Source organism: Volvox carteri, assembly GCF_000143455.1.
Source record: "Volvox carteri f. nagariensis unplaced genomic scaffold VOLCAscaffold_43, whole genome shotgun sequence".
NCBI lineage: Eukaryota > Viridiplantae > Chlorophyta > Chlorophyceae > Chlamydomonadales > Volvocaceae > Volvox > Volvox carteri.
The window spans coordinates 866,092-877,853 of record NW_003307586.1 but is presented as its reverse complement, the minus strand read 5'-3'; the positions used below and the strand labels follow the sequence as shown (position 1 = coordinate 877,853).

Genomic DNA, 11,762 nt, shown 5'->3' with positions numbered 1-11,762 from the left:
TACGTGCTCCAAAATCCGGCTTCGGTATCCCCTCGTAAGGCTGCTCCATACTTATGCGGGCCACAACAACTTTAGGTGTTGCACCAACAACCAGGTAGACGCCGTGGGATCATTGAACGAGCTAGGATTAATAAAAGTTTTCCATTGTTTCTCCACGCACGCTGCGAAGGGCTTCACTGTGCTCGCTGCGCTCACTTCACGTCGGTTGAGGGGAGCTGCTAGAAAGTCGCAATATTAGAGCGACAGACAGTCCGGCTACGATATGTTCTATAAAAGGTCTTTTACACGCATCGATGCATGCAGCAAGAATGCTTCAAGTTGTCGTCTATCATTTGAAAACCCGCGTGCTGCAGTAGAAGGTTCGCATGCCTGGCTCCGGTTGTGACAAGCTTAGCACTATAATAACTGATGATGCTGTAAGATATAACTGCAAATGTTGGAAAGCGGCTGTATGTAAAACCGAGGAATGGTAGGTCGGTCCTCAGAGGTCATCTGCATTTTTGAGCCGTCCAATAAATGGATGCCAAAATCAACCTTTTCTGATCGTAGAAACTTCCTATTCCAGTAAACATACTCACCGGAGCGCTGGGCGTGGGGAAGACTACAGCCGTCACCCAGTTACTCAGACAAAAGCCCCCCAACGAGAAGTGGGCGCTTCTTGTGAATGAGTTTGGTGCTCTGGGCATTGACGCAGCGCTAGTTGAAGCCGGCATTGGCGTGAGCGCGGCAGAAGGTGGTCTTAAAGGTTCTTTCCGGGGGCAAGGACGGGCCCCCAAGGAGCATGATCGGTGCCTGATCGGCAAGAGGGATTTATCAGCGCGCGAAATAATAGTCGTGAACAGTCCCTGCAGCCACAATGCCAGTTTACACCCAACCTAAGCCGGTCCGACCCGTGGGGCCCTTCATCCCATACGTCCCACAAGCCCGCCGCCAAGCTGCATTCCAGCCAAGCCGTCCGAAATCATATATCTAAACCTTTTCCACTACACACAATCCTCTTAACCGCGACACGATCAGGCGCTCCTCCAAACAATCCCAGTCCTCTATGAACGCACCGCCCCCTCCCTACACCCGTCCACCCGTACCCTGCCTCGCCGTCCTCCCCCACAACTCCCATACTGTTCAAACCCTACCCTACCCTTTCCCTGCTCCCTCCAACCCTCCTCCTGCCTCTCTCCCCGTGCACTGCTCAGGTCCTACCGGGGCTGCACCCCAGGCCCCCAGCGGTGCCGCCCCCAACCCCCTTTCCACCGCGTCCCTTGGGATAGTGGTCCGCGAGCTCGCAGGAGGATGTCTGTGCTGCACCCTATCGGGGCCTCTGGGGGTGGCCATCGCCCAGCTGGTGCGCCAGGCCAAGCCGGACCGCCTCATCATAGAGCCCAGTGGACTGGGCCACCCTGCAGGTCAGAGGGCGGTCAGTTTTTTTTATTGGACCTTTAGGCGGATGTCAATACTTCGCGCGTGAGCTATTTGCGTGCGTGTTTGCGTGCCCAAACATGCAAGGCCCGCGTGGGTTGGGCGGTGCGGTGCCCCAGGCGGCGGAGGCATTGCGGTGCGCGCCGTCTTGGGGTGACGGCGGACCCAGAGCACCTGTAGAGCTCCCAATTTTATGCGTGCCGCGCCCTGTATGCGGACGTATAGACATACAGACATGCACGTGCTTCAGCGACAGATGTGTACTTCAATCACAGGGTTGCTGGACACGCTGTACGGCGAGCACTTGCGCTCGGCGCTTGATGTCAAGGCGGTGATCTGTCTCGTGGATGTGCGGGCAGCGGCGGAAGAGGAGCTGGCGGCGGCGGGGGCGGGTACGGCAGCTGTTGACAGGGGCGTCGGCGGCGGCGCCTCCGCGGCCGTTCCAAATGAGACATTTCAGGCAGGTCCTTTTCCTTGCGTGACTCCATCCCCGTCTCCCCCGTTTTTAGCGGTATGTGCAGGAAGTGAAATGTCCGCAGCAGTTTGCGGCAAACCAATTCATTCATCCGCGTCCCCGGCACCTTGCACAATCACCCGCATATCCACCTGTCCAAATCATGTGCCTGATCTCCCGTGTGTTGCATCCTTTGATTCTTCACAGCAACAACAGCAGCACAAAAACAAAAGCAGCAACATGAAAGCAACAACAACCAACCAACAACATCCTTTCCCCGCATCTTTCCTTACAGGGCCTCATCGTCCCCTCCATGCCGCCCCGGGTTCCACTGGCCCTGACCCACCTCGCGAGGGTCCACACACGGACATATCTCGGCAGTTCAGGCAACTTGCAAATGTGCCCTTCCTTCCGCCCTTCCTTCCGCTGGGGGCATACCTGAACATCCGGCTGTCTTTCTCCCACACACACTGCTTTCCTCAGGACCAAGTCAACGTGGCGGATGTGCTGGTGGGCCATAAAGCCGACCTGGCCACCCCCGACCAGCTAAGTGCCTTCTGGCGCTGGGCAGAGCAGCTCTACCCACCCAAAGCGCAGGTAATTTAGGGAAAAGGCAAAAGCAAACTCCCCTGACAAGAATCGAACCGGAGCGTGTATGCGCGTGTGTGTGTGTGTGTTTTACATGGTTGGGGGTGCGTGACCCCATACCTGTAAAACTACCCATACGAGCCGAAGGCCCAAGGGCAATATCTATACGCCTAAAACCCACGGAGAAAAGGAAACACCGCACATCAGCCCAGACTAGCGTCCAAAGGGGGTAACTGAGTTTTGGTGAGCCCACATACGTTCCAACATCCTCGCCAGACGTACTGGTTCCCATTTCATGGCCTCCAACATGCTCTGTTGATGATCGAATCCCTCCTCAGCACGAATATCACTATAGGCTGGGCATTCCAATAACACGTGTTTTTCATCCTTGATTCGGCTAATAGTACCACAACAGCGGCAAAACTGCTGGCCCCTGGGGACATGGTACTTGCCCCTTCGTGCTCTGTTTGCCTCAAAAGCCCAGCAACATAAACGAAACTGCGTGTATGCAAATGCCCGCGTGGCAAGGTCATCCATCAGGGTCAGGCCTTGTGCCTGGCAGCCCCCTTGAATATTTCCATATCTCGGGGGGCTCTTATATCACCAATTTTGTAATTGGGGTAACGCAACTCGAGAAGCTGTAACCCCCTCGCCGAAGGCTGTACAACGTGTACACACCACGCAGATGCGCCAAACCACATTGCGCCAAAACAAGATCAAACCAGCGCTCAGCTCCCTGAGTGGACACCTTGCCCGGCCAAAGCCGCGCCGCGCAGGCACACAAGCACGCACACAACCATATTACGCGAGTCAGTTAATTGAAACACACACACACACACACATGTGACTGGGCTCCCTCATGCCCGCATTCACCCCACAAAGGCCCCGATCAGGGACTGAGCTTTAGTGCCTCTCTCAGGCCGAAGAAGTCTGGTCTTCGTCCGTGTCCTGGGCTAGAGGGGCCACATAGCCCGAGCCAGAAGGCACGGAGTCCCCCTTTATGTTCTGCTTGCTCTAAGCTCCCAACTCGTTGAGGTCGTGGCCTTGTCCGTGCCCTCCTCATCCGCTATGCTGTCCTGCCCCCCTGGGCTCCCAGGTTCTGGTGAGCAGTCACGGCAACATCGACTGGGCCCTGTTGGACCAGCCCCGGGCACCTGTGTTCAGGTAGGTACGGATCGCGGTACGATAGCTGAGTGGCTTGCTGGGTGCCTGGGAGCCCTGGGAGCATACACGTGAAGATGGGCATGTGCGCTTACTACAGGCCAGCCGCGCTGCTGTGGTGCGCTGAGCCGCGTCACATGAAGCTTCAAACGCCTGAAGGCTTCCTTTTAGTTATCCTTAGCTTACGTGTGTATGCGACTACAGGAAAATCCGTCTTGCGTCGTGCGACCTGTACAGAAACACATGCAGACATACATAACACGGACTCTGGGTAACGCAACCGAGGTGTATATATAACACACACATATAACACGGACATATCCCACTCTTGATGCCGGGAGTCCCCGTCGCCATGCTGTGTTCATCCCCATCTTCCTTTCCCCCTGGAAGGGCACATCCCGCTGGAAGCCCAATGAATTACATCCCATGACACCTCTTTACATTTCTTTGGAACCTTCTTGGCGGTCCTTTTCTCAGGCCGTTGTTCAATCCACAGGCCCACAACAGCCGCCGCCGAGCCGCCCAGCGCGCCAACAAAGCCCCCACCCCACATGCGCCGACGTCACAGCTCCCTTTCCCAGCGGCCTCGGCTGTAGCTCCCTCCGAAACCACGGCCGAAGGTGCAACGTCTTCGGGTAAGTTGAAGGCCGTGGACCCGGCTGAAGGCTACAGCATCGGAGCCGCCGCCGCCGCCGGCGAAGGTGGTAGTAGCGACAAGGCGTCGGTGGCGCCAGTCCTACAGCTACTGCCGGGCCGGCCGCTACGGTTTCCGTCAAGTCCTTCGGGGGTCCTTCGGCTGGGAGCGCCGCCGCCTTGGCTGCCGTCCCAGCCGCCGGCGCCGGCGCCGCAGCAGGCGCAGCAACAGCTGGTGGAGGGAGTTGAAGACGCGGAGGCAGTTGGTGATGAAGCGGGGCTTGCGGGGCGGCGGGAGCTGTCCTGCGGCTGGTTGTTCAGCTCGGAAGACGTGTTTGATCGGAGCCGCCTGGTAGAGGTGCTGGGGGAGCTATGGGGTTCAGCGGCGCGGCTGAAGGGCATCTTCAGGTCGGTCCGGAGGGTGTTATGGCGATCGGGGCGACCGTGGTGGCAAGGAAGTGGCTCAGGAGGCGGCCAGGAGGAGAATAGTGAGGTTCGGACAAGGCCAGTAGTAGCAGTGTGTTTGGCGGGGAGCGGGGGTGAGAGGAGGGGGGTCATGAAACAGACGAAAGCTAGGGGCCGCAGGCGCAGGCGCCCCCTCCTAGGTCAGGGAGTCATAGGATGCCGGACCCAGATGGGGTCCAAAACGCGCAAACGCTGGGAGAGTTTGGTTCGTGGTGGGCACGCAGCCGGTGGCATAAGAAAGGCGTGGGTGGCGCAGGGTTCTCACAGTGAGTACAACCCTGAAGGTGGCACGGGCGCGTTGGGGGAAGGGAACGAGGGTGAAGGGAGGGCGCGGTCTGTGTGCTGGAGATCGTCCCGGGGAGATGTTAGCCGATGGCGAAGCAGATGGTGAGGGGGGGCTATCTCTGTCAGGGTACAGTTTTGCCTGCTGCTTTGCAACCGCTCCGAACCCGCCAGAAGCCCTGTCGTCTCCATGCTGGGTGGGACTTTTCTCTCGCTTAGGAGGGGGTTTCGGAGCGATTTTTTTTGTCATATGCCGCAACCCGTATTACTTGGGCTGTGTTCTCCCCAGGGTTATGGGTTGACTTACGGTCTGTCGATTGTCGCCGTGGATGGTCCTCAGGGTCGGCAAAGCTACGTACGTGGTGCCGTACTTGCAACCGGCCGGCACCATAGAGCTACGCCCGGTGTCTTACAGACGGGAGAGCCGCCTGGAGGTCATCGTTCGGACAGACGACGGCGGCACCGGCGGCAGCGCCGCCACCGCCACTGAAGCCGCCGCCGACAGCGCAGTTGCAGCTGCCGAATTGGCGCCGGGCGGCGGCGGCAGCAACTGTAGTGGACGCGGCGGTGGCGATGCTGGGTCGGGAGGTGATGTTGCAGCGGTGGTACCGGTAGCGGCGGCGTGCTTGGGCCTGGGGGAAGCACTGAAGGCTACAGACTGGGATGCTGTGGAGCGCGCCCTCATGGCCGCGTTGAAGCTGGGTCCTTGAAATATGGAAGATAAGCCCCAAGTTGGGGGTAATTAGACCCCGCTGGAAAAGCGGTCTAAATCAAGTCTAACTACATTTTGGGGTTGGTACCATACATATTAAACATAGCCAGCCCTCATTCCATTTACAGGTATTACTGCAGCTCGCCGTCCGTTAGCCATTACCACAACAGGCACCGCTTCCCGACCTCCCATCATCCCCTTTAATGTGCACAAGTGAATGGAGGTGGGGACAGTCCTGGCTGTTGCTCCGCAAGCAGCCCTACAAGATGGCTGAAAACGACCTTACTTAGGTGCACTTGCATTCCCGGACAGAACAGGCGGTCCCCCCTCTAGGCCAGCAGCGGTCCGGCCGCATGCACTACCCGAAACCCACCCGCCACACGACAGCCCGCTCGGTGGATACGTATAGGCCGCTGTCCTGAGGGGGAGAGGGGCTGGCCTTAACCATTTATATCTGCGCGAGGGCATGCAGGCACTGCGCGTCTGAAACAGATTGGAGTATCGGCACCCGGTCGTTTGTCGTCATATACCCACACACATGCGGTCAGGAGCTACAATCAAGTCGTGAAATGAGCTTCCATTTGTTGCAACGAGGTTCCATTTCTCCATGTCCTCGCCATATTCTTTCTGCCACGTTAGTGGGTGTGAGCATTAACCGAAGCAGCAGGATGGAAACCGCGTGTGAAGGGCCTCTTGCGTCGGGAGTGAGCGGGGATGTAGAACATTGTTGTCCCCTGGTAAAACATCCTTTGGTAGCTGTTTGCTCGACTCGACTCGGCGGCGCTTGCTGGTGCAGCTTAACGGTTGGAGAGCAAGTCCGGATGGGGACGGGGTGGGATTGCAGCCGGGAAGGGGATCACGGGATTGCTCTTTCCGTTACCATTACAGATCTGTTGGGGCCCCCGAGTTGGGATGGATGGCTTCTGCAGCTGTGTGTTCGGCAGCCTGTAGCTCCGCAGCTGGGCAGGTAGCAGGATAAGCAGGCCTTAATGCCTGTTTATCCGACGCAGCCACAGGCGCGGTACCACGCGGTGAGAAGGCTTGGAGCGTGTTGTTTTTATTGGGAGGTGGGCTTGGAAGTGCTGTGGAGGTACAGCCCCATGGGAGCTGAATCCCGGGACACGTGCTTGCACAGGAAGGGGCCATTGGGTTTCCTCTAGTGGCTGCGAAGGAGCTGTTTTAAAGGCAATGCCCGGCTGTACACGTGAGCTGAGTGATCTACTGTGTCTCCATGTGAAGGTGGTCATGATTTAGCTACAGCATGGGCTGCTGAGAGGTGGAAGGAGGATGCCTGCGGGTGAAGAGGGCGGAGGCTAGGCGGCAGGTCGCGTGATGAGGAGCCGGAGGTGAAACGTGCAGGGACAATAAGAAAATGAGAAGCGCCAGCATTCCGTGTTTCTCAGCTTAAGATTTTTAAGTTCAGCGACGGGCTGACGGAAGGAATTATAATCGAGCACCGGTGCCATATGTGACGCAAAAGGTTTTGTGCACGTGCTTCGGGTGTTTGGGGGAAACAACACTAATATTGTTACTTCCACTGTCGAGAGACGAAACCAGATGTTGGTTTTTGATAATGGACCATTCTGAATGCAATACGGACGCCGCTGCCGGCAACGTTCAGACGATACGGCTCGTCGTACTGCGGAAGCGGTGTAAGGCAGGTCCAACTTTCGGGGACGCGTTGCTGAAGTTTGATCGGTTAGCTACCTCTAATACGCATAACTTGCATCTCTCCACATAGAGCCTGCGCTTAACCCGGCGGCGCTGAAGTTGACGCAAGCGCTTTGCAAACAGTCGCGACTAAATTATATGTTTTAGGGGGCAATTACTTGGAATTTAGGCATTATAGGGGTCGTAATGTCACACCCGAAGCCGCAGAGCGCGGGCGGCATTCCTCCTCTACCGCCTCCAAGCCCCGCTACCCTTGAAAAGAAAACTCTTGCAGAGAGCAGATTTTTACGCTTCGTAAACGTCGAGTACAACAGGCCAGGTGACAACGCGAAGGTATAAAGGACCCTCCAAGCTGTTCATATGGCGAACCCACTGATACACGAGCTTTCACATAATGGACGTAATCCGATTTGTAGGCTAGCTGGCAGTATGTAGAGCGGACAACTCGGAAAGGTGAAGTTGACGGTAAGACATTTCGTTATAATTCTGACTGGTCGGGTCCAAGGACTCGGATGTCCCATGTAAACCTGACACCTTTTGGGCTTCAGTGTTTGTTCCTGCTGCATGCTTCCTGAGGCTGCTACTCACACGTACATGTCCTTGTCTCCTCATAGCTGTCAACATTTTTGCAATACTGAAGAGCAAGGATAATAACCATCAAGTGCTGATGGTGAAGCAATACCGCCCGCCGCTCGGGAAATTCACGATTGAGCTGCCTGCCGGTAAGGGTGGCGTGATTCCCTAGTCGGCCTCGCCGGTCCGCGACGCGTCAGGGATTCCCATGGTGATGCTACGTTTTGGTGCATATGCAGGTCTTGTTGACAACAACGAATCACCGAAGGTAAGCCAAACGTTCCTGGCGTGCCCATCTATCCCGTCTCGGTCCGTGGACCCCTTTTGAGGCCCTTCTGCGGCATACGATGCGCACTCAACAACAGGATGCGGCTCTCAGAGAGCTTAAGGAGGAGACCGGCTACGTTGGGCATTTCATCGGGTCTACGGGTCAGCAGTTCCTCAGCCCCGGCTTGACAAACGAAAACATGGTAATTTGGTTAGCAGATGAGCAGGGAAGAGAAGGCCGCACGATTAGCTGGCAGGTGGTGGGGTTCTTGTTTAGCGGAAAGTAGGCGGGCCGTCGTGTTCGGGTCGACGCCATTTGTCAAGCAGGGTATTGTGAGCCCGACGGTGGCTTTAAGTAGAGCACCCTCCCCCAGACCAGTGCCTTTGCCTTTACCTGGGGTCCCGTCGTAAGCATCAGTATCGCACCCTCACGACAGATTTGGGACTAAGAAGCTCTGTCATAACAAATCCGGCATGCCCACGTGCGCGCATCAGCTCTGCTTGTACCCTACGCGACTTGGATTTCCATGTTCTTTGCTCACTGTCTGGCTCACGCAGCCCCTCCTCCGATAGTCCTCCATCGGCAGTGGCGTCCAATTGGGGCATAGATTATGTCGCTGTTACCATATTGCGCTGTTGCTGTCCGCTGGCAGCTTTTCCTTAACAAATAATCCCACGGATGAATGGGGAGGTCACTTTTTCTTTGATGTCTGGTTAACATATGCCTTCGTTTGTTTCTGCCACGGCTATTCGCTGACGGTACGGCGCCGCGGCGAAACACCCTAAATTGTCCAGGTCACAATCTTTGCTGAGGTGAGCATGCAGTTCGAGCTCTAGGGGGGAGGGGATACGTCCGGTCGAGCTGCAGTACACGATGCGCAGCTGGACGGGACCTGGTGGGCCGACAGCTGTTCCCTTGGGGAAAAGCTGGTGCAACCACCTCCCAAGAGTTGGAGGGGGAGCGAGTGGGTTGATGCAGCCACGTGATTGGGTCGGTGCGTTAAAGGCATGTGTGGAGGTCATGGGCCGCCGGAGTATCCAGACTAGGGAACTGGTGCACTAACGGACTGGTCCGGGTGGCAGGAGTTTAATGACCGGCTCCCTTTGGGATATGAGCGCTATGTTCTGCCCGGGGTCGCTTCCCTGGGGGTCTCTATGCTCTGTTGCGTGTACATGCTCCGGGTTGACCCCCGGGGCCACGAGAATTGGCTATTAATGCGACTAAGGGCACGTGGGAGACTTGTGACATGATCCCTGGCGCCTAGGTGCGCGTCACGCACAAGGAATTTATCGTGGCCGGCCTCGGTTTGGGCTTCCGTCTTCTCCTGCGGTGATAACGGCCGGCACCCCATTCCCATCCGTGTTGGAACCCCAGATCGACCCCGAACTCCCGGAGAACCGCAACCCCAAGCAGAGCAGGGAGGACCGTAAGATGGGCATCACAAAGATGTGGCTGCCGCTGAAGAACCTGCACCACACGTTGGCCAACTTTGAGGCGCAGGGTTGGGGTGTCTTCGCAGGTGGGTGGGTTGGCGTGTCCCGCATGGGGGTGGCGTTGTATTGCCATGTGACGGGGTTGTGAGCTTCACAGAACTTAACATGTCGTGGGTACTGGGCATGGTATATGTTTTGACTTAACCACACATTACATCGGCAACTCGGCTGTCCAGCGAAGTTCTCCGAGCAGCCTGCTTTGTCTTTGCACTTTTTGCTACATTCCGGACGTGGTCACTTCTTGCTGCCGTCGAGTTGCTGCTTAGTTTCTGGTGTCGCGCATCTCGTCACTTGTTTGAAGCAGAGAACCTTCTTATTCACGTGCAGGTCTGTATGCGATTGCCCATGGGCTGTACATAAAGGAGCGCATGGGTTTATGAGCGGCAAACGGCCCCATTGCGCCCAGGCAGGTTGGGCAGTGGCGAAGGTGCAATATAAACATTCCTTTTCTGTTCCGCGCGACGTATAGCTTGAAGTTATGCCGCCAAGCAAGGGCACATGTGGGCAAGCTGGCCCTGTGGCAGCAGCTTTCTTTACCGCGACGGATGGCCGCAATGCTGTTGCGGGCGTACTTACACAGCTTTTACCTGACTCGTACATCCTTGTTGGTCGTTTCAAACGACTGGGCTGAGCGATGTGATTGCTAACTGACTTTCTCCTTTCCCTGGCTCAGCTGGATTCGGAACTATGCCTTACTGCGCGGACCCATAACAGGAAGTGATGTGTGCGTTGGTGACGGCTGCTAGCGGGTTAATGGGCAAAAAGGGATGATGAGTCCTCGCGGACATGGAAAGGGTTCCGGTGGCATGTACGTGGGGCCATGCGGGGGGCTTGGGAGGATCAGCGCATTGGTACTGAGGCTATAAAGGATTTGGGCGACGAACGTTCCAGGGCATGTGGGTTTGCGTGCGCGTCTGTCAGCCCGGACAATGCACAACACGATGTGACATCATGCGACCGGGAAGGTTTGGCTGGCGGGAACTAACACAGCACCACGTGGAGCTTTGACGTATGGTGTTGCGGTAAGGTTAGTTTTAAGGAGCGGGGGACTTTCTTGAATTACTGCCGAAATGGAGGCGGCTTTATGAAGGTCGTCGTAGGTGTGGTACATGCCCTCTGGCGGGCTTGTCAGTCATGACAGCGACTAGGGAGCACTGTTGGCGTGTTGTCCTCATATCTTTCCTATTCACGATGTGTGCACCTGCCGTCTTTTGTTGGATTGTGGGGCTGGCTTGCAGCGCCATGCAGAAGTCCAGCTTATGGCTGGATGCACTCGAACACCTTTGGCATTACGCGCGAAGCGCCCCAGGGTTACACAGCGGGCAATCTCTTGTCTACAAATCATTCACAACTTGTAAGCCGTTTTGCATGCATAGGACCAGCATTCACGCGTTGGTAGTAGCTCGGTCGCGGCAGTACATGGATGCATGAGCGCCGGGGAAGGCCAACGGATTCGGCAGGGAGGCCAGGGGACACACTTGAGGGAACTGTTGCTTGTCCTAAAGGGTTAAAAGGCCGTAATAGGGTTGGATTTTACTATCGGCTCTAAAGCAAAAGCAAGTGCCGTTCAAAGCCCCAGTGCTTCTAGGACACAGCCCTCGCGCACCCAAACGCTTATGACAGCAACGCACATACCGCGATGCGATACCCTATACCTCTGATTCCCCCATCACCATCACCTTGCATCGCACAGCCAAACGTCTAAATCCATTCATGCACAGCAGCGCGCCTAGTTCAGGTAGCTCACATGTACCTCATACATTCGAGCGGTCTAAAGCCAGCAGCCAACACCTCCCTGCATCTGGTGCATCCGAAACCCGCAGAAGGCACACCTGCCCATTCCCTTTTGCCCTGATCAGTATGCAAGAACCCTTGTACGGATAAAGCGCGCACGCACCAATAAGCACAAGACTCATCCTCCAGCGCTGCATGCATATCGTATTCCTTGCTATCGCAGTCAGGAGAAGAAAATATACTAATCAAAGCAGCTACAGCACGCAGGTAGATGACTGGGGATAGGCCTACTCACGTGCAACACTCGAAATC

General features: G+C 56.3%; 2 protein-coding genes across 2 annotated transcripts; both read left to right on the top strand.

Moving 5' to 3' along the window:
- Positions 1–466: 466 nt before the first annotated feature.
- On the top strand, positions 467–5,709 carry VOLCADRAFT_95390 (uncharacterized protein; the record flags this gene model as incomplete). Its single annotated transcript, XM_002954517.1, has 9 exons — positions 467–469; positions 550–733; positions 1,194–1,403; positions 1,692–1,808; positions 2,166–2,467; positions 3,144–3,267; positions 3,555–3,622; positions 4,188–4,660; positions 5,415–5,709. 9 exons carry the CDS (start codon positions 467–469, stop codon positions 5,707–5,709), a joined length of 1,776 nt encoding a protein of 591 aa, XP_002954563.1.
- A 1,705-nt stretch (positions 5,710–7,414) lies between these two features.
- VOLCADRAFT_121322 (uncharacterized protein) lies at positions 7,415–11,087 on the top strand. Its single transcript, XM_002954516.1, has 8 exons — positions 7,415–7,715; positions 7,799–7,847; positions 7,997–8,104; positions 8,195–8,223; positions 8,321–8,425; positions 9,018–9,035; positions 9,598–9,742; positions 10,044–11,087. Exons 1-8 carry the CDS (start codon positions 7,569–7,571, stop codon positions 10,094–10,096), a joined length of 654 nt encoding a protein of 217 aa, XP_002954562.1. The 5' UTR covers positions 7,415–7,568; the 3' UTR covers positions 10,097–11,087.
- The last annotated feature ends 675 nt before the right edge of the window (positions 11,088–11,762 follow it).